This window comes from Cinclus cinclus, chromosome Z (genome assembly GCF_963662255.1).
Source record: "Cinclus cinclus chromosome Z, bCinCin1.1, whole genome shotgun sequence".
NCBI classification, from domain to species: domain Eukaryota; kingdom Metazoa; phylum Chordata; class Aves; order Passeriformes; family Cinclidae; genus Cinclus; species Cinclus cinclus.
This window is the reverse complement of record NC_085084.1, coordinates 12,855,229-12,882,188: the sequence shown is the minus strand read 5'-3', so window position 1 is coordinate 12,882,188 and position 26,960 is coordinate 12,855,229. Positions and strand designations below refer to the sequence as shown.

The following is a 26,960-nucleotide window of genomic DNA, read 5'->3' as shown; positions in this document are numbered from 1 at the left end:
AGGAAAACTACAAAAAGAACACAGACTTGTTTCAAGCACTATAAAAATTTATAAGTAGTTGCAGAAAGTGATCTGTAGTCATGGCAATACTAAAAGTAGCGATTCTGCTCTATATGTAGCAATATAAATCAAATATTAGCTATGCAGTTGGTCTTTGTTAAGAATTCTGACAGTCTTTTGTTCAACCTCTGCTTAAACATGCAGTATTAACAGTGAGCTCTCTTCACAATAAATTTCTGTAAAATTTATGAAAACTTATGTATGGGAAATGTATAAACGTATAAATCTGTTTTTTTGTGACTCTACCTGTAGAACAGTAGAGCACAGACAAACACCTATGGATTCCATATTCTGTTTAGTCATTAGTATTAAGATTACTGAGATTCTAAATTAGGGCATGACATTACCATGTGATCGCCCTGATTTGCCTGCATCCTGCAGCAGCCATGGCTTTGAGAATTTCTTTTGCAGCTTTCACCATGTTTTTCCTCACCAACTATCACAAATTGTGATTTGAAGGCAGGCAAAGGTTTCTAAGTAGGAGAAAGTTTTTAAGAGGAGAAATTCACAGGAAAACACTGTGGTTCAAAACTCAAAATCTTCTATGCAACAAATGCCTGGACCTATCTCTTCAGAAACCCTGAAGGAAAAGGTAGCCAAGAAAAATCACACTATATTTAGCAATCTCCTTAAGTATAAATCCAACACTGCAATCATTACATCAGAAGTTATTTTTAAAAGCTTTCACTGCTGCATTGTTTCACTTTCATGGTAACTGCATGTAAACAGATACCAGGTGTGACAAATTCTCCGACAAGAAAAATCTTACTATTGTTCTGGACCTAGATGTCAGGCAATGATGAATACATATGCAGTGGAACACATGAAAAGACAATGCAGACAACAAGCATGACCTTAGACTACAAAGAAAATATATATTTCAAGACTTTATGAACAAAATTACTTGTAAAATACTGAAGTGTGATAAGCTATTAAGGAGTTACTTACTATTTTCTGAAGAGAAAGAGGTTCTTTAGAAATAGCAATATTCCTCTGTAAACACATTTGTTTGAAAATTGCTTCAGCAAGAAACAGTTGAAGCCAGTTGGATGGTATGGCACAAATAAACATTTTTAATTGACATACAGAAAAATCTAGATAAAAGCAATTGGAAAAAATAAAGTAAGCCTAAAAATGAAAACATAGAAATCTACATACCTTGTTACCTAGAAAATAGCTCTTCCAGGCTTTTTGCTCCTATTGCAGATTCAGAAGCTTATTCTCCATAAGAATTACTAAAATTCAGGTGAGAGTTACAATACATGAACAAGAAATGTGCAAGTAATGCAGGGTGACCTACAAGTTCTACATTAAAAGTCACCATAAACAAATTGCAACCCCATTCAGATGTTCCAAACAGCTTATACTGTCCAAAAAAATGCCCCAGACATTGGCAGAGGAACTTACATATTCATACATATATCAATATATATCAGGCATATGTCTGACCTACCTCTGTTTTGGAAAAGAAGACAGAGAGACTGATTTTTTCTTACAAAGGTAGTAATTTGTATTTTGATTCTAAGAAAATAATTTTTTCAGAATAACAACTGAAATGGTGGGAAAACATCTGCAATGAGGAAGGAAATCTTTACTGTATTGAAGGAACCTTCTGTTCTGCTAAGAAGCGCTCATAAATTAACTGATCTGTAGACTCAATCAAAACAGAAACCCAAGTTTGAGAATACAGATGTTTGGTACTATAACTGAAATTAGAAAAACTCTCAACAATTTTGCTTGAGTGCTGTGGATTGTACCAAGTGCCGTGGGTCAAATAACCTCTATAAAAAGACTGCTCTTATTTTCTGTTTTTGTATATGGAAAAGAAAGTCTTACAGAAATATATATCCAAGATTGTCCCTATTATGTGATAGCTACAAAATCCATGGGAGAGGTACACACTAAAAGCACCATTGATCTAAACACCATAACATTTAAACTGATTTGGCCTTCTAAGATCTATGTCAGCCTATAAAAGTTCTCATAATTTGCTTTCTGTAAGACTGCAATGGAACAAATTGTCTTGAGATTAAGATTTTAGTTTAATTTCATTTCATGATGGCTCTTCCTGAGCACTCAAGTAGAAGGCAGATACACTTTAAATGAAGCTTACCTGTTACCACAGAAAATGATGATTGGAAAAGGAGTCAGGGGAAGCTTTGGTGGGAATTAATTTTGAAAATGAAATTGAAATAATTCAATACTTTTCTTGAAATAGTTTCTTTTATCTTTCAAGCTCCTCAACTCCTTGTTGTTAAAAGCACAGATACCTCAACTGACATTCTATGTTAAACAATGATGGTTATTTGAGTTGTGACATTTCTGTTTACCTACTATATTTAATGAGTGGGAACTACAATAATTTATGGAACTCAATGGAATTTTCTCCCATTCCCTCCATTAAGTCCAAGGATTTGGAAGAAGACATCAAAATGTTTCATTTGAAGTTGTAAGAGTCACACAGCTCAGTATAGGTTTTAGACTTATGAGAGAAGTGTCTTTAGCAACCTATTGATTTTCTGGAGTGATAAAATTCACTTGAATAATTGTCTGATTGCTTGTCTGAATTTAAAGGTTATTATGATATGCTTAAAGGTTCTCCTAAACTGACAAGACAGCTCCAAAGATTTTTTTTTTTCCTACCTCAGGCTGTGTGGTCTTGCTTTCACATCAATATTTAAACTTTTATTTAGAGGGATTTTAATAGGAAAACCTGTTCTATTTGATCTTTGCTAGATACTGACAGACACATACAAACTCAAATTATTTCATGAATATGTACACACCACACAGTGCACAGCTGCAATAGGAGGTAAAAAAACAATCTGAAACTAAACCAAGGATTTTAACTAGGACAGTGTATCCAGTTAGAAGACTTGACAGGCCTTGCAAACACTCACCATCACACGAAATGGCGAGGTAATGCGCCAAATCACGTACTTGATCAAACACATTTCTGTCCATAAGCAAACCTGAGATGATCCAATAGTCCACTACGGTTGCAAGAATTGCATTTAATAGACCAGCAACTTCACTTCTGAAAGCCTAAAAAAGAAAAAAAAAGAAAAAAAAAAGAAGGAAAAAGGCTGTATCGATCAATCTGCAATATATAAAAAGTTCACACTGATAACATACCAGAAATAACAGAGAACTTCCTTACATAAAAGCACACTTCATTGCCATGTCAGTCCTTTGTTGGCCTTTCTTTTTCTGCTCAAAAACTAACTGTTGCAGCAAGATCAACAAAATTAGTGTCACTGATGCCATACGAATTAAGACTTGGCACTGGAGAAAAACAGGTTCTATGAAAACATAATCTAAAACTACATGCAAAATGGTGTCCAAGCTTACAAGTACAATTGTAATATGATTTCTTTCTAAATTAGGTTTTGTTTAACCATAAGACTGCAAGTAGTGCATTTATTCCACTTAACCTTGTTTTTAAATTGACAATTACAGGGATCTTTTTCTCCTTGCTGCATTTGAATTGCCATTTTCTGAAGATGTCATAATGACATTAAAGCTCTTTTTGTGACTATGCATGTCTGTGCCGAAAAGGGAAAGGATGCAGTGTAGGTTTCCTACACAGAAAAAACTTTGGAAGACACTTTCCAATGGAAACTTTCTTCAGCTACCAAAAATTCCAAAGAGATGAGCAGTTGCAAATTTAGGAAATAAACATACTTTTGAATATTAGCCTTACCATTTTCTACCTTGAACAGGCACACAGGCATGCACACATGCATGTCCCCCTCCCGCCCGCCCCCCCCCCCTCCCCCCCCCCCCCCAATAAAGAAATCCTTATGGGTCCGTTCCAACTCAGCTTATTCAGTGATCCTGTGAAAATGGTCATGAACAAGTGAAGAAATCTTAAGTGCATTTTCTTCAGGAGCCAAAACAACACAATACACAATTCAAGACAATACACAGGAATTTAGCAATCCAGACACCACCATGAGATAGATGAATGCATTTATCCACCCACGTGAGATCTTAATCAATACTGGTCAGATAAAACAGTGTTTTTAGTATCTGAGTTAGTCTTTGCAAGGTCACATCTATCTACATAATTTTCTGAGCCATGCAGAAATACTTTATAAAATTACTCTTAAGTTATTCCTCTGACCACATGTACCACCAGATATTTTAAAAGCACAGCTTGGACACACATAGGCACCATAGTAGGAACACATGAAATTCATCTGATCTAGGGCTCTACCAGAGAATTACTACTGTTACACTAGGACACCAGTTGATATATGGCATCTTGTGAGAGACAGTAAGTACCTGAAACTGGACAATTTTGGGTAAGAGACAAACTGGACTAAACATGTACACACTACAGTCAATGGTTTGTCTGATGGTCCTTTCAGAACAAAATACATTCAAGGTTGGTTTAACTGGGATTCCACATGAGCTGAAAAGCACCAAAACCAGTACAAGCATCGATCAATCAAACATGAACAACAGAGATGTGACATAGATGATAATAAAAACCTTATAATTTGTTGAAAACTACACCAATAGTGTCCCTACAGTTAACAGTTATTTGTCACTCAAAAGGAATAAACACAATTACAAATAAACATGGTGTGGGATGGAAGCATAATCTCAATCATTGAAGATTTTTAAGAACTGGCCAGATAAAATCTGTTATGAATGTCATCTCCAAAATTGCTTCCAGGCCTACTTCCTCTTACTCTCATAAACTCTATATGATTTGGTTTTCCCCTTCCTTTATTATGTCATAATACTTTATTATAGATGAACTGTGAAATCTCATAATTAAAAAATCCTGAGAACACAGATATGGCATGTCAAAAACCTGAAAGTATAATTTTTCAAGTAAAGTTTAAATATTTAAAAAGGTACATTATACTCCCCATCTTCTGAGGATTCAGGAACAGAAACTGAAGAACAATTTAAAATATCTGAAGTGCATTTAAATTTCCCTTAAGTATGCATACCTCTTATCATTGGAACCCAAAGCAAAAAAATGGGTGAATAATCTAATTCCACCAGTAGTTCTTTGCTGGAAATAAATTTCACAAACACAGCAAATAAGCACAATTTTAACAAAAGTTAAGTGACAGGATCAAAGACACAGATGTAATCTGCAGTAGATACAGATGTTAACCACAAGTATTTACATTCTCTTTCTTGTTTCTAAATAACTATCTCAATTAATTCCTTTATTAAATACTTTAAATAAAAAGGGTGGGGCTGAAAGCAGACTGAAATAATGACTGTTAATATTGCAAGTATTAATAATTCTTCACAGTCAGATATATAATGCATATTGAATGTAACTGATACTCCAGTTGCATCTATGTTTGCCCAGCCAAGTATCTCTGCATGCTGATGAGACAAACCAGATACTGACAACTAGTGCAGGCTTGGTCTGCATTTTGGTAAAAGAATGGCAGGACAAACCAAGAGCTTCTCCTCAACATTTTAAATAAATGGTTCAATGGTACAAAGGAGGAAGAGGGAAATTGGTATAATTTCCTGAAAGAATCATACATTCCAAAAATGTTTAAATGTTAACATGCTAAAAATATTTTCAATTTCAACCACAAAACACAGTAATGAAAACACATGCAGTACTAAAAAGGAAAAAATCCCCAAGCATTTCCATTAAACTTCTAATTTGCTACTATGTATGACAGTGCCAAGGCCTTTTTTTTCCCCACTCTGCTCCTACAACAAGAAGCTGGGAGAGGTCTCAGCCGAGACAGATGACCCAAAGTGACCAAAGGCCTTTTAAACATTTTGCTCAGCAGTACAAGCTGCAAAAAGTAGGAAGGGAGGATGTGCAAAGTGATGGCGTTTGCCTTGCCTAGTAAGGGCCATGTTTTATGAAGCCCTGCTTTCCAGGAAGTGACTGAACATCTCCCTTCTGATGGGAACCACTGAAGGGAATCCTTATTTTGCTTTGCTTGTGGGTATGTATTTGTTTCACTTATTTAACTGTCTTTATATAATGTCATACATTTTTAAATTTATGTCCTTCCAATTCTCTCCCTCAACCCACTGCAGGGTGGGGACTTTCCTGCCAGCTGGGATCAGCCCACTACACCATGTACAGCTAATTAAGAAAGATGCAGTGAAACCTCTTTTCAAAATTCTCTTTTTTGTTCTTATTGTTGAAAAATCAAAGCTATCTCACTAAGAAAAGCATAGAAGTGAGAAGAAGCTATTGACTGTGTTAGCATACAAAGGTCACATCACTTCAACTGATATCTGCTAGCTTAAGAAATGCAATTCCTACATTGCTGTTCCATTTACTGCTTTGTCAAGTCAAACACAGTGCTACAGTGACAGAAGTTTCGCAGTGTGTTTTCACACATAAAAAAGTTCTTATAGGAAAATTAATTTTAACTTTTTTACCTTGAATTACAGAGTTATTTTAGAACTCCAAAGAACAGGGTTTTTTTATGTGCTGTAAATGTAGTACTCCACAAATCCCTAAAACATACTTCCAAAAAAGCTACTGCACATGACAGATCAGAAAGACATTTCCTTCTACACCACACAAATTCTACACCACTATGCAACTAAAATCCTGAATGAATGCCTTTGCCACCTCTTTGTCAGGCTATGCAAGACAGTTTTTTAAAAAATCCCCACCAGTATTTTCAGGTATGAAAAGCATTTCTGATACCCTCTGTGACATTGTGAAAAACCATGAAATAGCTCAATGCAACTAGAAGTGTTACAAGCAACATACACATGCCCTACTAAATTCTAAAACTGAATTAAGAAAATTGATTCAAGGAACTTTCACCAGGAGTTCCTACAATCAAAACTGTTTAAATAGTACAACAAACAATAAATGTTAATTTATTTTAGAATTATATTCTTGAAGAACTCAAATAATAGGTAATATTTTATGTTCTTTGGCAGTGCATTTTTAACTACAAGAATAGTGTATCAATATTATTCCATTAAGTTGTCCCAACAGATTAACCCAGTAATCAGTGAGGACATCCAATTTCCTGTCTCTATTTTTATTCTGCTACTTCTAAAATACAGCAAATTCTGTCTAACTCCAGAGAAAAATGCACACAACTTCATGCTTTGTTTCTCTCTCTTTTTGGACTGCTCTTTTTAGATGGTGGGTTTACACACACACATAAAACATAATTTTGCAACAACTCAGCACTGGAAGAGAGGAAACATACATAGGTATTTTCCCTGCTCTCTAGCGGTCATTTGTTGCAATCTCTTTGAATCAGAAAAAGAGAGAATCTGATACTAAAAAGCTAAAAAATCAATAACTGCCCCCTTTTAACAGCTAGAAAATATTGTATTAGATACATATGGAGAAAGAGTTTAGTTAAATTATTCATCTGTTTCCACTTACAGATATTTTCACTGAAAAACTGTGCAGAAGTTTGGTATATCACAACTGGCATGTTTGTTTCTTCCCACAAGCTAACACACCTAGGTCCACTGAAAAATATGGTCTCCCCTTCACAATGTGCTACAAACCACGTGCAGACAGTAACAATACCCAAAATCATTCCTTTCATTTAGGTTTCTGAATGGCCCTACATGCTTCTTGTCAAGGCGTTACCTCTTGAACAAACAGCTTTCAAAAAACAAAGCTGGTAACAATGACTCACAAACTGAAGACAGGAAGGACAATTTGGCATCCTGTATGCTATCTCTAATGACATGGAAATACTGTATATTTATTTATATATCTCTGAAATTAAAGAAAAAGGAAGAAGAAAACACAGTTCTCTCTGCACAGCTATGGAGGTTTTGCTCTTTTGATTTTCTGAATGACATTTTCAACTGTGTAATGGAATTTTAAAATTTGTCTCTGAAAATACAGAAAAATACTGAGTTTTAGTATAACAAGATTGAGAGCAAATGAAGAGATGAACGAGTTGAATTATAAAAATGAGGTGTTTTGGTTTTTTTGCCAAAAATGCAATGATAAGAAAGTGCAACAGATAAATATGAGAAACAAAGCTGTTAGTAAAAACATAATACACTACAGATATTATGAGGCAACAAGCTGCTTTCTAAGGCTAGAATTCATCTCTGTAGGAAAGTTTACACTACAGTGTGTAAGATCAAAGTGAGAAAGCAACAGGCATCCAGGCAGACATGCTGCTGAAACAACAATTATCTAAACAAGAGGCAGATCTCTGTGGTTTATGTATTGTGGAGGTGATTAAGCTTATTTTTCATATATGTAGCACATTCTGACAAAAATGATTATTCTGCCAATGCAAAGAAAGGTTTATGAGAAGGGCATGGCTTACAGTGCTGGAACCTGTCAAAGGATGGCATAGCAGAAAAAACTAATGGTACCTACACTTAAACTGCAGATTCAACACCAGGAAAAATATGAAAGCAGTGTCAGTTTGCAAAGAAACAGAATGGCTACTGACACCAACTGCACGTAAGCCTGCTTGCTGCTCAGTACCTTTGAAAATATAGGTTGCTTAAATATAAATATGGGAATAAAAGCCTAATTTTAGGCACCTTTTAAATATCTTGACCAAGGATAAAAAGCAGCACTGTTTCACAATGTCTTGCTTTGATAGCCCTCAAAAAAGGTAGGAGGTCTGGCTAGGTAAGATGAGTGAAGCTCTCATTATGTTTAATCTTTCTGCTTTCATAGCATAATGAATAACTACTAGGTATTATATTGAAAGTGCTTTCTTCTCCCTGAAATACTTGATTTTCTATTGTTCTGCTACTATATGTAAAAAGTGAATGGAGTACCTATTTATTCTGTGCTCTCACAATAATTTAAAGAGAGAATGCAGAGACAGCAGTTCGGTTTTATTTTATGTGAGAATCTAGAAGTCAAAGATGTTTCACAAGGCCTCTTGCTTCTGAAAAGAAATAGGTGGTATAGAGGACACTTAGTATCTTTCAGGTCAGTGTCCTGCTGGTCAGCAGGTCACAGAATAGCAATTAAGTTGCCTTCAATTCCATTTTCATGCTAAGTTCTAGGAAATGTACCAAATGAAACTAAAAGACCTAGGAAGAAAACCAGGGCATTTTATTACAGTAAATGCATATCTATAGCAAACAACAAAAAAAAGTATTAGTTTTATTAGGTATCTCTTTCAAACATTTCCTGAATCTGTCACAGTAATATAAGATAATCACTTCTTTTGCTACACCACATTGTTTGAGAGAATGTGTTAAGCTGGTGTCTCTAATAACTACAGTAATACCTGCTGGTAAGGGCATGTGAACATCTGAATGTACCCAACAAGCAAGTCATGACTCGTTTCTTCTCTGCATATCTATATAAGAATCTTATGGATCAATTCATTTCCTTTAGTGGAGCAAAAACCAGCACGCTTCACAACAAAAGACAGCTATAACAAGCAGCTGTGATACTTACATATAATTCCTCACAAAAGAATGAACAAAGGGATGCCTTTAAAAAAATGTGAGTCTTCATTATTTTAAAATATAAAAATTCACACTCACATCATTTTTTCCATTCAATTCTCTATGGGAAAATATGACCCAATCTGCTAGAATATTTATGTGTTTGGTAAAAAGCACTGTGGTTCTACTTTCAAGCAAGAATGTCTTCAGAAGAACTGTCTGTGGAAAGACTTGTTGGTGCTGTGAATTTGTTCCTTCAACCAAACTGAAAAAAAAAAAAAAAGAAGAAACCTAAAGCTTTATGCTACTTTAATTATGATAGTTACCAGACAGAAATCTTATCTTCATTCGAAATAGACACAGATTTGGCAAATTTTACCTATGGAAAGATCAGACACAATTTCTAATGAAGAATAAGTACAGTGATGATGACTATTACTGTTAGACCTGGGAAATTCAAACACTGTGCCACTACTCATGTAAGCACCACCATTTCTATATAAAGGCTATATATTGACTTCTTTTATACTTGATAAACCAAGGAGAGATAACTGTCTCCCTAAGATGATAGGGAGATAACAGTTATTTGAATTTTAAAAATGAAACATATGAATCAATATACTCAAAATGCTGTCTGTCTACCTTAAAGAATGAAGAGTGAAGTACTGCAAATCTAAAAATACCACTTAATGAGGAAAATTAAATGCTTACTGAAATAACAGGATGGAAAAAGCAAAAGGTCTTAAAACATGATTAGGAAAAAAATCTATGAATTTACAATAAACACACTAAGAATTGAGAAACAAAACTGGACTTGCTAAAGTGCTCTGTAGAACAGTATCTTATCAGGGATATACACAAATCAGGATATAAGTTGCTGTACATAAAGAAATGCATGTATTATTCTATAAATCCCACCTTTTTGTCAGAAACTCTACTTCGCCTTTTATTAAATCAAAGAAAAACTTCAATAATGTTTTATGAATTATCCGCAGTTCATCTTCTCTTCCTGAAACTGTAACTGTATGACAAATTGTTTCACAATAAAGGCAAGACCTGAAAAATAAAAAATTCCCTTTGCATGATAGAAATAACAGATAATCTATAGGCAAAAAAGTCAGCTTTGAATCCGGTCTGTTTTAACAAGGAAAGAGATTGCTCCTCAGCAACAACCAACATTTTAAAGGCTAATTTTCTGGTTTTAAAGCTTTTTTCAAAAGAAAAAAAAATCCAACATGCTTGTGACTGAGCTTTTGTTCCAGATGAAGATTTTGTACTATAGTGCAAACTAGATAATTTAATTGCATTTCATTTTTCTGTCTCTACTTGAAATACTGTACAATTAATATTAAACAGAACTTCTTTAAAATCCTTTAAATACAAGGTAATTTTGTAGTATTTTATAGACATGGTAACATCCTACAAACTTCTGTTTAGATAACATTTCAAACATTCTACTTGACAGGACTACAGATTGTCAAATATGATTAAGATAATTCTAAAGTAACATGCAAACACATTTTTTTGGCTAGAATTTGGAGTACTAGAACCAGGTATACAACTTCTGGATATTCACATTCTCCAGAAAGTACTAAAAGACAAAATACTTCATCTAAAAGACAGATTCATACTTTTCAAGACATGCTTACAATTACTCATGCTCACCTATCTGTAATCACAGCTGTATCCAAATAGTGAAATGTTACTTAAGGTTTTATCACAGCAATAAGAAGAGGTGCAGTTTCTTTTTCAGATGAAGAGTTAATTTTTGTTGATGCAAATTACATAAAATGAGTTCTCAAGATAAAGCAGAGACATAACTATCCAAACAGCTCCTAAACGCTGTATTGTCATTATAGATTAGATAAGATATAATCAGACCTCCTAAAAAAGATGGTAAAGGTTATGATTAAAATTGAAATACAACATGAAACTTCATGTTTGGTAAGATAAGCCTTGAATTTGCTTTGTAACTGCAAGTATATGCATGTGTATGTGTGTGTGTTTATCTATATGTAAACACCCAATAACAGCAAGAGTACACAGATTATTATACTCTGTAAAGAGTGTAAGAAATAAAATAATTCTTAAAAAAATTAATCAGGCTAAGAAAATACACTTATTTTTCTTTAAAAAAAAATTCCATCTGCCTGTAAGCTAACACTTCTTGAAACAAAGTGAAATGTCCATATCTGTTACGATTCTAGACTTTCACATACTGGTAACTTGTTCTGTTTAAAGAGGAATGTCAATTCCACCTCTGCTGAGGCTGAAGTAATATAACTATTGCATTCTGTACCTCATTAATATTTCTTACCTTACAAGCATCTCTATCAAGGACCATGTTCCTTTCCTGCAGACAGGACACTGAAGAAGATCCAAATAATACTTTACTGTAGATGGGGACTTCCAGGGAGGTTCACAATGAAGAACAAGGTAAAAAACATGACAAAGTTTGGCAAAAAATGTTGCATTGGTATTACCCTGTAATAAAATGAGAAAATAATATTGGCTCCAGACCACCCAAAGATCTATAATATTATTAATCACTAAGAGTTTATTTTCTGTAATATTTGCAATCTCAAGTGACCAAATTCAATCACTGAAGTAACATGCAGTTTAATGCACAACTCCAAGGAGAAAAATGTATAGTTTAAAAAACAAACAGGAAGAGAAAAAGGAGAACTTGCTCTAGTGTGATATTCCAGTTGAATACACCACTGTTAAGAGCAAATCTTCTCAACTAATCTCTCTATCTGTAGCATACTAGCATAGTGCTGTTCCTAAAAGTAACAAAAAATATTTGTGGGCAAGCCTTCCACAACACTTAGAGCATTACATTTATTTGGCTTGCAAATAAATACTAATTGGAAAAAAACCTTTTTAAATAATTTCTTCCTTTTACAAGCACACTGACGATTAAAAAAAGAAGGGTGAATGCATCACTAAAAACTACTAAATACAATGTCAGAAGCAAAAATCATAATAATTCCATTTACTGCTTTTAGTTTTAATAATACTTAAGTCTTCATGTCTCACCAATAGGACGTATTTTAGGAGAGGATGAAGAAGTCGCACAGGAGGTGCACTGTACATATGGCCTGCAGCAAGTTCTGTGACTACATCATCAAGTAAGTCCTCTTCCACTAATGCTTGAAGTACAGACCAAGTGCCTCTGGACCAGTCAGTACTTCTAACCTAGAAATGAGGCATCATTATAAAAAAAACCCAAAACCAAACAGCTTAAATTAAAAAACCCCTATAACTAAACAACTTCACTAACACAGGAAATGGCTCCAAGTAAAATATTGGTATTATATATCCTGGTTGTTGCCAGGGTAGAATTAATTTTTGCAGTAGCCAGAAGGGATGCAACCAAGACATGGAAGTTATTCCATACCACCTTACATCCCTGCCAGAGCAGGGGGAAAGGGACTCTCATTTCCAAGCAGAAGAGGTCCTCTCAGTCAAGATGACTTTAACAGCACGGGACTTCCGTTCTTACTCTCTGCTACTCATGACAGCAAAACTCTTAACTTTATGGCTTTCAGAGAACCCAGACAGATGCAGTAGCTTCCATGAGATGCTGTATCTGCTCTGCAATTTCCCTGTTACTATCTGTACTTTCAGCTTCCAAAGATCGCAAATTAATTACGAGGTCTCATCTACATTGCTGTTTACATCTTTCCTCCAGTTCAGGCTCAAACCAAAGCTGATGCACAAGTCAGTATTGGTAATTGAAGCACAGCTTTCTTCTACCAGGTAACTTCTCTTTTGAAATATGTTGGCTTTTTTTGTTTGACCACACAGCCTGAGGCTCTGGTAAATTCAAATTTCTCCTTATTCTGGGATAAGGAGGCACAGTTGAGAGAAGCAGGATCAGACTGATTTGACTTCTGGGAATTAAACAATTACATAAGTTTATTGTTGCTGTAGTCTCTGATAACTTGCAGACTTTATGATTTCTGCCAAAAAGTCTGTCTCCTAGTGTGCATTAGACAGAATTGTTCAGGTTGGGAAAGAATTCTAAAGTCATTGAGTCCAACCATTACACAGCACTACCAAGCCTACCATTAAACCATGTCCTAAAGTGCCACTTGCACACATCTTCTAAATCCCTCCAGGGATGACGACTCCATTGCTGCCCTGGGAAGCCTTTTCCAGAGCTAGACAACCCTTTGCAGGGAGAAATTTTCCTTTTATCCAATCTAAATATCTTACCAATTGCTTTAAGATTAAATGAAATTTTAAATTATTACAGACTTTGAGTCCAGTTGTGGATTTGAAATCTAAAGAATATACTGCTATTAGATAGCTTCCAAAAATGTTCCAGTAATAAGATAAAAAACATTAGGAGCTCTGTTCAAACATGAAAAAAATTCACGTTCATGAAAGAAATTATAGTCATGGTTAAATTACAGCTAAAGTCTCAGTGAATGAACTCCACCTTAGCATTAGATATTTAATTTCTCTGCAAATTTCTTGCATCTCAGATTCCTAATGTAAGCCATTGTTACATTAACAGCAAATAAAGCTGCTCATGTAGACAATTTTCTTTTAATCCAGTCTTTGTGCATCTGGTGTTTGCAACTCACATTTATTTCAATCTTCTCATTCATATATGCACCATTAAAATCTCCACTAAAATTTCCTTTGGAAATAATGGTTGCATTCATACTTTTGTAATGTTAATTACATGCAAACAGCACATCTGAAGAGCAATCATAAACTGTTTAATGACAGTCAAAGAAGAAGTTCTGTGCTGCCTAGATTTAAGATGTAAGACTGTATACTGGGCAAGTACAAGCATGTTACCATTGACCTTCACCTGGTGATTACACCAGTATCAGCTTTATATATTGTGACTGAAACTCATTTTTTGAAAATACTCAACTAGAAGAAACAGTAACATTGATGCATTATTTTGAAAATACACCAAAACAAAGATTGTTTTGGGAAGACTGTGGTACCTCTTGCATAGCATTCAAGTAAAATAGAGAAGCTAGAGAATGGTTCAGCACATTTCTAAGAGGTAAAGCAGGATGATACAGAACTGAAGCAATAAACTTTTGTCAGTATCAGGAGACACCCATTATTGAAGAGACTTGATACTCAATAAGCTGTCAAAGCTTCACTGGCTTGCACTCTGACTGATGTGGAATCAGCAGTTTCTTGTGAAGCACTGCTGGTACAATCATTAGCACTTTCAGCAGAAACAAATGAAATATGAACCTCCATGCAATACATCTTTTACGCTGCCTGATGCGGAAGAAAAGCTGACAAAAGAGAAATAAGTATTTTTGGGATAATGATGGAACAGAACACTTAGCTGGGCTAAGCCTTCTTAGCAGAGGCAAACTGAGATGACAAAATACAGTAGGCAGATCTAACATGTTAATTTAGTTGGTAGGTTTGCTTTTACCTCATTAATATTATTGGAAATGTTTACAGGAGCTGCTTATAAAAGCCATAAATATATTGACTGTAGAAGTTACGTATCATATAAAGGCTAGCAATGGATATTCCACAAAGTAATAAAAGTGACAGAACAATAAGAGAAGTACCACAGTTAATCTTAAAATTTCCAAGCAAAATATTGTATTATTCTTAAGAATACAGAAAAACAATTTCAGCTTACATGTGTTAAGAAATGTAATTTTTTAATCCCATTAATTCAATAAACTACACACTAAATTTCAATGCAAACCTCTTCAGGAACAGAAACATACACAGCACTCAGAGGATCAGTGATGGTGTTGGACCATGACAGAAGTATTTTATTGCACATGTTTTAAAAATACTTTTCTTCTTCCTTCTTCCCTTACTGTCAATAGAAAGAAATCAGAAAAAAAGCCTGATTTCAAGTAACTATTTATGTAGTATGGCTCATGAAGATACCAGATCTTCAGCTACCAAGAAATACCATGGAGCCAACACATACTTAAATTGTTTGCCTTTTAAACTTTTAAGTAACACAAGTTACTATATAAAATGCATTAGTAGCTCATGGCCACTGTATAAAATGCTTTTTGAATACTAAAGAGGCTATGTTTCAACATTGTTTACAGATTTATTCTTAGTATTATAGATAGACAAGGCAAAATTTTAGAAGTATTCATTTACTTCAGGTATTTATAACAAAGACTTAAGAAAACCTATTGCTGACCCATACCTGTTTTATGGCACTTATTTGGCTTAATGAAAATAAAAAAGAGAAATTAAATAGTACATAAAAGGAATTAAAGTGACTATGAAAACAGGACTGAAAAACATAAAGCATTCTACTTGCAATCTGCACTTGAGCTGACTATGGAAACCCCCATGATTAAATATCAGGCATGTTCTGAAAGAACAAGCACTCTTTCTTTTCACAGTGAGATAACCTCTAGCTAAAATCTGTCTCTACTAGAAATTGCAGGCGAGCAGTGCTAAGAATTGTGTACACTTCCTCTTTATTGCTACTTCAAAAATACAGTGCTTGAGTAATATAAGATGCCTTAAATCACATTAGGACATCTTTGCTTTTTGTTTTCCTAATGTTAATACATCAGATTCCCTTAACTAGCAGGCTTAAGCAGTTTCTTTGTAATAACTGGGAGAGAGTACTAGAAGTATCACAAGAACATACAACATTCAAGACCCAATGATGCTCTTTAATGCATCAATAACTTTATCAGTTTTGGATAGCCAAAATCTAAACATGTTTCTTTGATAGCTAATTCTGCAAATAAAGTATTTTTGTCTAACTTCATAATAAAATTCCATATTCATAACATGCTCTCTTTTTAAATAATTCTTACCTCTGGATTGCATTTGTTCAGCTGGTCTGTTTGCATAAGTCTGTGCTTAATAGCCTGTAAAACAGGATAAAGTCAACCAGCACACTGGATACCAGTCAACACATTCACTAAATAGAGCATGAAACTTCCCAAATGACAACTACCATTAAATGCAGTTCAAGCACAACATAGCGCTTAGATTTGCCTATTTAGATTTGTCTTTTGGATGGTTAAATGATGAAATAAGGGACTAATGACTGAAAAGGAGTAAAATACAGGCAAATTTTCCTTCCCATTCTCCCCTCGTACTGTCTGCTGTTACGTGGTTGCTCAGACAGTATCTGCAAGTGTTCCTAGATTAGACATTAAAAAAATGAGAAGTTTTCACTTTTACTGTGGCAAAATGCCAACTTTGGATTCCTCTTGCATGCAAAAATACAGTAGTAGGTGCAAAAATGTATTGCTATTATAGATAAATTTAGTTATTGCCTCGTATTACAATCTTACTAAAACCTGTTACTAAAATAATCCTAGACTATAGACTATAGGAGACTATAGTCTCCTAATATTATCCTTAGGAGAAATGGTCTCTGAAATGTTAATCCATCTGCACATTGTTACATAATAGTTTGAACCAGAGCACTTGCTGTATGAAAAATACATGAAAAGTTAACAACTAATTTATTTTTTAAATGTCTGCAGGGTATAGCCTTGATAAAATGTCACTGATAAAAGACGTAGCATTTGATGATGCACAGATTTAAGCAGCATGAGTCTTCTATTTGCACTCCTCTGTTTAAACAGTGTGCACCTTGAGAGCATAAAATTTTAATTCTTCTGCTACTAAGAACTTATAGTGCTCCATGTAAACAAGCTCCTAGACACTGTCATCTGCATCACTGTAACTTACAGACATAATATATCCTAACTCAACATATTCAGTTCCTTTTTCTTAATTTGAAATAGTGGTGCTAACAACTAATGTAGCAATTTTATAAGGATTAAGTCTGCGACAACTTAAAACCAAATGAGTGCATTAGGTCTATTTTTTGACTGTTAATAAAAAACTTTCATGTGATTCAACAGAACACTGACTCTTTTCAAAACAATATGATTGTTTTGAAAAATGTCTTTGCTTAAGTTAGCTAGATTACAGTAAAATCACAGAAAGACTGCAATTCAAAGACATTTTGTTGAACAATATTTGCTACTATTTACCTAATCTATTACACCGAGTACACCATGTTTTCTACATACTCATGCCAATGAATGACTAAATTTTATTTTAACTAATGGCAGATGTAGTAAAAATGGGATTATTAAACATTTCAAGTTTAAAGGCAGTATCAAAAGTATCTACTTTATTATCTACTTAATACTATAATGAAATATAGAAGTTTTTTATATAATTAATGCAATATAAAAATATATAATTATATGTATATAAAATATATAATGCTAAGAAAGCATCAGCTGTTACGTACCACAGTAAAATACATATGTTTTATAACAACATTTTTCATTTCAGCAAGTTGCATTTTAGACATGACTTGGTCTGTTTCTTGTACAGCCAGGAAATGATTCATCTGTGTATTTTTGGGATTTTTTATTTCATTCTGTGGAGCAAAAAAACACCTTGTTACAAAACTAATGGTCTAGACAATTTTTATGTGCTCGGTCTTTCTATATATTGTATTGCAAACTGTATGTGTCTATGCATGTTTATGTAATTGTTTAAGGGTCTACATCATGTCAGATAAAGAGCTGCTGGTTTGGAAGCAATCCACTGATATTGTATAAAGTTACAGCATGGGAATTATCAAGGTAAGCTTCCCCAGATTTATCTTCCCTAACTGACTTTAGGTCACATCACAATCCCTGTGGTTGAAACAAGGACTATTTTTTAAAATAAAAAATATTTAAAATTTACTTAATGGATTGAGAACATACATTTCAGTAAGAATATGAATACATGTTTTTCATCAAAGATACACAGGTTAAGAATAAAACACCACATTTATTTAAGGAAAATGAGCAGGCAACCACAAAAACAGACTCCTCCTGCAGTGTAATGAGTTAAGAAACATCACATAAATAGTGGTGAAGTATTCCCTTGGCCATTTCCTATTGTGAGCAAGTGTGGAAGTCTTGGTGTAACTTGGCTAATAATTCAAACACCTCAATCTGATGGGCGGATCAAGTCTGGGACATAACAGTAGAGAAAAACCACAGTAGTGCATGCAATGACAAAGTTTATACTTCCATGTTTTCAAGATAAAGTTTCAAAAGTTACATGTCTCATTCTATTTTCAGATTTTCCCTTATGTATTGTCCAAAACAAAGGTATCTAGCATGTGTATAACTGTGTCTCTAAACAAATACTAAGAACAAAAATTTGTTGCACATTTCAAAAGAGAATAAATATTTTTGGTAACTAGAGTAGAGTTCTAAATAGCTTTTATGAGCCATGGATAATTGAACTCTGATGCATTAACTAGTCTTTACTTCTTATGGGCCTTCTTGCACATTGGTTTCAATATGCTCGTTAAAACATTTATATTCAAACAACTTATGGTACAATCTTGGCAAAAATTTAGGAACTCCAGCACACATCCAACAAAGCTTTTAAAGTCACTGTTTATGACACTAAGCATGAGACTAGCTTCCTAAGATCATGAGTTTTGATATGCTGAACCAATAAATTTGATGCCTTCTAGAATCATATTGTCAACGACAATCCAACACAGTATTTTAACAGTAGACTTAAAAAGGTTGATGTAAGAAGAGATCCTGAAACATAAACATGAAACAAAGACTTAAAAAAAAAAAAAAAAAAAAAAAATCACACCAAGAATACTCTGAACATCAGCGAAGCTTCAGTTGCCCTAAAAAAGAATATTTTGCTAAATCCATCACCTAGACACATTTGTTTAGGGGAAGAATGATATTTATATTTGCTAGAAGTAGCAGTCAGATAGCAGGGCTACAAATTTATGAAGTTGGAACAATCTAATGAATTATATGCTAAGTACTTCTGGGACAAAGAGAAAAGAGCATGTCCACAACATTCTTTAATAAAGCTTATTATATCTGTACAAGTGCTGTGATTTGATTGCCTAAATTTTATTATTTTCCTTTTAAGAGACTAAGAGCCTCGCCAGTTTCCTGAGCTCTTCACAGTCATTTAAATAGAAAGGTAATGTTCTCTTGGTCTGTGAGGTGAGTTACTTTAATGACATCTAAGCAAAGAAAGATATGTGCAAGTTAATGGACTTGTTAAAGTAGAAAACTGTTATCTCACCTGGGAGGAATTTAGGGTGCATAGCAAGGAACAGTGTTTTTGATAGAGAACAATAAAAGGTGAGGTAGCCATAAAAACTTTACATTAATTCATCTATGCAAACATCCATCTTAGCTGAAAGGTTCTAATGAGATCTTCCCTGTAAGCACTGGAGTAAGAGCCCACATTTATGTGTTTTATTCAGGATGCAAATAGTAAGACCTTTCCAACCTTCTTCTCACCCTTTTGTAATACCTTTACTAAGGGGAAAGCTAAGCGCTTTGAAAAGGATTTACAAGTGGTAACAAACACTGTTTTAGCTCCTACTTGCTTGCAAAAGTAGTAGTTTCAATTAGCAGTTGACTGAAGTCATCCCAGAGTCTGAGAAACTACCACACTATATGAATATTCAGAAGCCTTTGAGTATTTCCAGATCAAAATACTAAATTTCTGAACAGTGCATCTGGTAAGTAAACAAGTATGAAACATGGGGCATCTCTTAAGGGAAACAGTAACCCAAAATTCTGGTTCTAGTGAATTCTGCGCTAGCACAGGACCATGTGCAGATGGCATCTGGAGACTTTACAGCCTCTTCAGACAACCTGTTAGTGTTCCATGAGCCTCACAGCAAAAAAACCCCAAATGGTTCCTGACTTTCTGTTTGTACTCATTTTCCTGTAACTGAGCACCACAGACAATCACCTGGCTCTGCCTACTTTGCATCCTCCCTTCAGGTATTTGTATACATTCATGAGCCTTCCTATCTCTTGGATACATGGCCCCAGAATCAGAAAGTTGTCTTACCTTTAATCAAATCACAAAACATTCAGGCAGATTACATTTCCCTTCATTATTAACGCTGCATTATTTACAGTAATTAATAAATTAGTTTACTCACTTGAAAAAGGTAATGTCCTATATATTGCAAAGGGTAGTTTTGAGCTTCAGAGAGGCACTTTTTATTTTGTAAAGGAGAAATTTTACCACCGATGAATACATGAGTTATATCATGCTCCGCATTTTCAGATGAACATATGGTTGCCTTTCCAGCTTTAAGAACTCTAAATGAACATATTTAGGAAGATGTATTTACTCTATTACATAAACACTGCCTAAAGCTACAATAACATTCACAAAATACAAGCATGCAATTGAATAAGGCTCCCAGATGTATGGCACAACAAAAGCTTCATTAGAAAGATAAAAGGGCACTTAACAGCCTTCAGAAAATGAAAGAACCCACTCAATAAAACATCCTTCTCTTAAAAATTTAACACTCATTAAAATCAATGCACACCTCCAATATACCTCATACAAAGTTTCACCTGTGTACCTTTTCAAGTATCATATTTGATGACAGCAACTATCATTTATCGCATTATCTACCCCAACATAATGATATTTCAGTTACGTTTTCCTATAAATTAAGCAGTTAACAGAGATGGCACACTGCTTTTCTAAAATGCAGCATGATGTTTTCATAACAGAAATATATATTTGCAGCATTAGTGCTGTCCAGTATCCTATACAGAAAAGATATTTGCTTGTCTTTGGGGCACCATCACACATAACAGTTTCCCCGGGGACAAATTCCAGACCTGTACAGCTGCAAGTGGTCCTATCTTTTAGAAAAAGTGCCAGACAAAATAAAAGGTGGAAAAATAAGATTTCATTACATTCTGGATATACGTTTTATTTTTCATAATCCAGATGTATAAAAAGAAAATTGTGCTGGTCTTACACACTTACCCATCCAACAGCCAGGTAGTAAAGGCAGGAAGAGCACAGACAGGGGATAAAATGCATAGTGTTGCTAAATACTAGAAAAAAAGACAGACTCTCCCTGAAGCTACAGTGTCCCTTATGACTGAAAGCAGTAACTGCTGAGGACAAAAAATATCTACCTGTTGGTATTTTATGACTGACTAAAAGGATTCCCACACTGAGCACATGGGAAAGAGTCTGGAAAAAAACATCCTCCACAAAACTTGTTCACCTGTCTTATTGATGTTGTTCTTGTTAAAGGCTTTTTCTATTGCAAGAAATAGACAGCATTGTGCAAGACAGCATTTCAACAGTGTTATCATTAATATCTATATAAGCAGTTTTCATGGAAAAAGAATCAGCATTTTTCACAAGTGCAGCAGGACATAGTCTCCCACTCAGCCAAAAAACAGCATACTTAAAATATTTTCAGTTGGCAAAATCAGAAGATAGCAACTTCAATTACTCCTCACTCTGTTTTTATGAAATACAGACAGACATTCTATGATGTAGCATACTGTACTCTGATCCAACAGACAAACTGCACTTCCCTTCTTTACTGTGCATCTGTGGCACACTCAGACCTCAGCAGTCCTAACTGGGATCTCAATAGAAAGCTGAACATGAATAGAAAGCTCTGAAACTGTCAGGAGATGTTCCTTTACTGCACCAGACGCAAACAGCACTTAAATGTGCACTGATTTCAATTCAGGTGTAGAATTTAAAGTAATGAATTCAAATACGTAGAAAAAGCATGGAAAATAAACATGCTCTCAGCACTCTTGCCCTTGGGTTTTCTTTCTTTCTTTCTTTTTAAACTACCTGTATTTATAATACATCAAATGCTTTTCAGAACAAACAGAATCTGTTTCAGAACAAATTATATCTTCAGAACTAAAAGAACCTAATACACAAATGTGACACTAAGACTGATCAGGCCAGTAACAGTGTGGCCCAGATCCATATGGGTCAGGTAATCCAGCCAAGTGAAATAAAGTATCCAGTTCCAGGTACCATTTGAATCTAACACCCACATAAAATAACCTGGGTATCTTGCCTCATGAAGGAAGTTTCTGTTAGAAGCTTACTTGATAAAAACATATGCATGCTCTTTTTAACACTATACTAAAAGATGATAAGAAAAGTAGTGTTGTTACAGATTTACAGTCAGTATAAAGTATGGAAACACATTAATGAAAATAATTCAGTTTGGATAGGTGGAAGTTGTTATGGACCAAATTAACTGGGATGGAACTCCTACCTTCGAATACATGCCATTCGTTTACCACCTGTCTTAACAAGGAGGACAACTTTCCATCTGTGGAAGGCCCCTGGAGCACTTGAGTTTGTCAGTTCTTCACGCCATCTTTTAGGTGCAGATTGCATTTGAGGTGAATAATGGGTGTCTCTTTCAATTTCATATCCCCATTCGTACATTGTTTCATCAAGCCATCTGCCACTTCCAGCACTATTAATTATGTACTCCTTAGTTAGTACCCACTTTCCTAAAAAGAAAATGAACTGTCAACAAAAAGATTTTTCGTGCAGACAAATGGCAATCAACTGAAGAACTAGTATAAAATTAACCTAAACTTTTCTTGTGCAAATAAAAGCAGGAATTATAAGTACCATTTTAAAAACTTCCTCCTATTACAAGAGTTCTCCACTTCAGACTTGAGAATCAAAAATCTTACAATGTCACTGAAAATGATCACTTTGTTTTCTTTTAATGATTAAATATCTTTTTACCCTTCCTAGATGAAATATTTGTCTATCTCCTTAAAAATCTCAAATACATTTTCTCAGCTTCCCAGATTTTGTTCTTAGGGCTTTCACAGAACCTTGCTAAGTCCTTTATTTGTAATACCATTTGACATTTATATAAATGTACTAAAATGAAGAAATATTTTACTACCTATATTTTAAAGAGCTAGACATTTAACATGTAAGCTCTTTCTCTTATATATTCTTAATATTACTTTCACTGCTAGTATAGTGAATATCAATATTCGTGGGACAGAGTTTTAGACTTTTTTCTTTCTTCTTTTCACATCCTTTTCTCTCATCCCTTGGCTCCACCTCCTCCACCTCTCCTCTTTCATCTTTCACATGTATTCTTTTGATATAGTATGTAATGATCTTCCCCTTTTCTCTGTCTCTCTGTCTTCTTACAGGTTCAGGTCACGAGCAGTGGTGAGTACCCTGCTCCTGTATTGAAATACTATCTACACAAGACACTGTAAGAGAAATTGACTTGAATTGTGTGAACCTAATTGGTTTCACAGAACAGCAGGGCTGACTGACAAAATGTCTCAGTGCAGGAGCACAGATGGCACTTCTACAGAACTTAGCATAGATACCAGTAGATTTACGACTGGAAAAGGTGTGCTGTGCACAACCTGGATGTTAAAACCACTTTCATACGAAGTTTCCACCTCAAAACTTCTGTCAGCTAGGAAGTACATGACAAGTGGTATCCTTGATAGTATTTCTGCTGGACTCTGTGGAGTTAAAAATGAGTTTAAACACATGACCTTTCTTGACTACCTGGAAAACAACACAGTAGAAATGAATACACTGCCTCTGCCATCACAAGTAAGAGCAATGATGATGTAAAATTAGCACCTCTTCTATATTAAAATGTATTAGATGGTATTGGGAAAGATTTGCATGGATAGAAACACGAGAGAGTTTTGCATCGCCGTGAGGACATTACATGTACTAATTCCACTCTGTTCAAGAAAACATCTTCAAATTTTAAACATCAAAAAGTAAGAAAACATTAACTCAAAGGCTTAAAATTGCCAAAATGAAGTGCTGTGCCAGAAACCTAGATGCATTTTAATATTTTTTCCCTCATGGAAACTTTTGGTCTATTTCATTTTTGATAAGAGAGCAATCAGAATTTTATTTTGGTACAAAGAATCAATCATACATACGTAAAAATATACATATATATATATATATATATATATATATATATATATATATCTACACATATACCACTATTTTCCAGCAGTAAGAGACAATTGAAAATGCTTACTAATATGGTATGAAATCAAGGAGTTTAGATATATCCTTAAACCCAAATGAATATTTAGCAATTTGTCTATTATCTCTTAAGATTATCCATCCTAACAACTGCTTTAACACTTTAGAGAAATATGATATAGGGAAAACATGCTTAGAAATGGTATTGTGATATCTCATAACTACAAGATATTCAAACCTCATCACAGAATCCTGGCAGGTGATCAGTCTATAAAGAAATTTTAAAATACAGGATTTTCATTCTAAAATCATTTTAGTTGTTTATGTATGAAATTTCAGCCTCAGACCCTAGTTAAAGAGGACAGACCAGAAGCTTGTGTCAGAATGGCAACAGCCTGGAATTTTCTCTTGCTACATAAACAAGGAACTTATAATGACATTTACGAGGGAATGTTCCATGTGAATTTGTCATCAAAAATCCATGCTCACTATAGGTGTTCATACTCCCTCTGCCCTCTTTTAAGCATCCAAATAATTAGAGCACAACTTCATTATCTAATGTGTAACAAAGTTTTCTATTTGGTAACAGATGCAGATCCAACAAAGGGAGATAGCAGGAATATAATCTAGGAAAAAAATCAAAACAAAAAAGTGAACTTCATCATAACTTCAACATAATACTACGTTAAAAATCAAGGTTAAATGGAACAAGAAGAATGAAGGTTGGTAAGACAGTTCATTCACAAAATGAAAATAGATAAAAAAACCCTTTCAAAGGTTCTCTCCAGATTTATGCTGTGATGCTATGAAATTGAACAGCAAATCTTCTACTCACCAGCAGCGCAGGCAGCTAAGACCTTTTCACTCTTGCACAGCTTTTTTGCTACAAGATGTGTACAATTTCTGTATTTCTAACAAAACAAAACAACACATTCATATCACAGGAAACATTTAAATTCTTTGTCTACTTATACTCAACTAACCCACTGCACAGTCTTTTCTTCTAAGACTTGCATTTTTACTTCCAGCTCTAATCCTCTTTACTGTATTGTAATGAACAATACCTTACTCTCTATAAAAACACAGTTCAGCTTGAACAGGCATTTGATCAGTGTCTTCTTCTCTTTTTTTTTAAACCCAGTTATTTGTATTATCCTTTTCTGGCTGCCACTTCCCATCTGTTGAAAGAAGAATGAAAAGGAAATATTAACACTCAAAGTACACACCACGAGAAGTTGCTTGCAAGGCCTGACTAGTATTATCTACTTCTTTTCAAACAAAAGAGGAAAACACACCAAAAGGAATGAATGCTAGTATACCACATTTTAAGGTCTCACTGCCTGCCACACCAAAGACACCTGACGGGCAGTAATGGAGCAGCTTGAGACCCCCAAACTGGGCGAGCACCGGTCTGGCACCTCGGCTCCGCACCCAAATGCCCTGAGGTTCCGTCCTTCGAACCCGGCCTCTCACGGCCCCGCGGGGCAAGCCCCGCCGCCCCATCACCGGGACACGCCACCGAGGTGCACCGAGGTGCGACCGGTCCCGGTCCGGAGGTGAAGAGCGAGCACCCCCTTCCAGAGCTCACGTACGGAGACCACGGGTGCGGGCGGTTTGCGGGTGCTTACGGTGCCTCGGTCGGGTCGGGTCGGGTCGGGTCGGGTCGGGTCGGGTCGGGTCGGGTCCGTCTCGTCTCGTCGCGCCCCGGAGCCCGCCAGGCGCCACAGCCCGGTGAGTTTCCGCCTTCCCGCGCCCCGCCCCCGGATGTGGCGGAGCGCTCGTTACGGGACGTTGTTACTAACGCTCCGCGGTCGCCGGGGCCAGCGGCGTGGAGCCGCACGGGGATCCCGGCCGGGTAAGTGGCCGCGGTGGGGCTGCCCTTCCACTCCCCTTACCTTGGCGCCGGGCGGGACGGGGCCGCGGTCCGCTGTGGCCGCCTTCTCTGGTGCGGGGCAGGGCAGGGCGCTGCGCTGTCGCCGGGCTCCCAGGAGTCCGAGGCGCTGGCGGGCGCTGGCACCTGCAGCGCGAAGGCGGCGCCGGCGCTCCAGGCCCGGCTTGGTGGCGGAGCGGGAAGGGGCGGTCTTCCCTCAGAGCGAGAGGAGGGGTCCCCTCAAGGCGCGGCGGGGAGGGAGCAGCTGAGGGAGCGTGGCGAGCTGGGAAACGCGCTGGCGCTCTCTCGGAGTCTGGGAATCGCCGTCGCTGCTGCTCGGCACAAGTAAAATTGTAGAAAGCGGTGTGGCAGGGGTGTGTATATGTATGTCTGCATGCAAGCTGAAGTGTGTAAGTTACCTCTGGAACAGGCTGGCTGTAAAAGTCAGGAAAGGGACCAGGGATCTCTGACCCTCAGTACCATTTTCTCAGTATCTGAGAGAAACTTTTCGAAGTTTCACAGCCACGTGATGCATGGCCCTCGTAGAGCAGGTAAGCAGGTAGTTCTGCAGTCAGAGAATCAAGCCACGTATTTTTGGGACGGGCTTTCTGCCGTGTTGGTGAAGTGCCCCCCTAATCAAGTTGGTGCAAAGTTTTTGTTATGAGAGTCAACACTTGATATTTTTTCAATTAGCAATATGAATAGATTAAAATAATATTAATGTTGTACCTCAAGCGCTCAGTATAGAATTTAGAAATGTAGAAATGCCAAGATATGCTGTTTGTGAAACTTTTTTCGGTGTCCCATGCTTTATTTTGGTGTCTTCTGTTTGAGAGATGACTTTTAA

At 35.8% G+C, this 26,960-nt stretch overlaps 1 protein-coding gene across 1 annotated transcript in view; it reads right to left on the bottom strand.

The window, feature by feature from the left end:
- The window catches only part of SLF1 (SMC5-SMC6 complex localization factor 1), a 33,576-nt gene extending 7,401 nt beyond the window's left edge, over window positions 1-26,175 (bottom strand). Inside the window, exons 1-13 of the mRNA XM_062512693.1 lie at window positions 26,139-26,175; window positions 25,308-25,421; window positions 25,079-25,154; window positions 22,514-22,757; window positions 20,387-20,549; window positions 17,693-17,824; window positions 16,230-16,283; window positions 12,469-12,627; window positions 11,747-11,913; window positions 10,348-10,485; window positions 9,529-9,694; window positions 2,961-3,105; window positions 1,009-1,154 (exon numbers count right to left, since the gene is read on the bottom strand). Of these exons, the coding sequence (XP_062368677.1) occupies window positions 1,009-1,154; window positions 2,961-3,105; window positions 9,529-9,694; window positions 10,348-10,485; window positions 11,747-11,913; window positions 12,469-12,627; window positions 16,230-16,283; window positions 17,693-17,824; window positions 20,387-20,549; window positions 22,514-22,757; window positions 25,079-25,154; window positions 25,308-25,421 (1,704 nt within the window). The 5' untranslated portion in view covers window positions 26,139-26,175. The remainder of the gene's footprint in view (window positions 1-1,008; window positions 1,155-2,960; window positions 3,106-9,528; window positions 9,695-10,347; window positions 10,486-11,746; window positions 11,914-12,468; window positions 12,628-16,229; window positions 16,284-17,692; window positions 17,825-20,386; window positions 20,550-22,513; window positions 22,758-25,078; window positions 25,155-25,307; window positions 25,422-26,138) is intronic.
- Window positions 26,176-26,960: the final 785 nt, after the last annotated feature.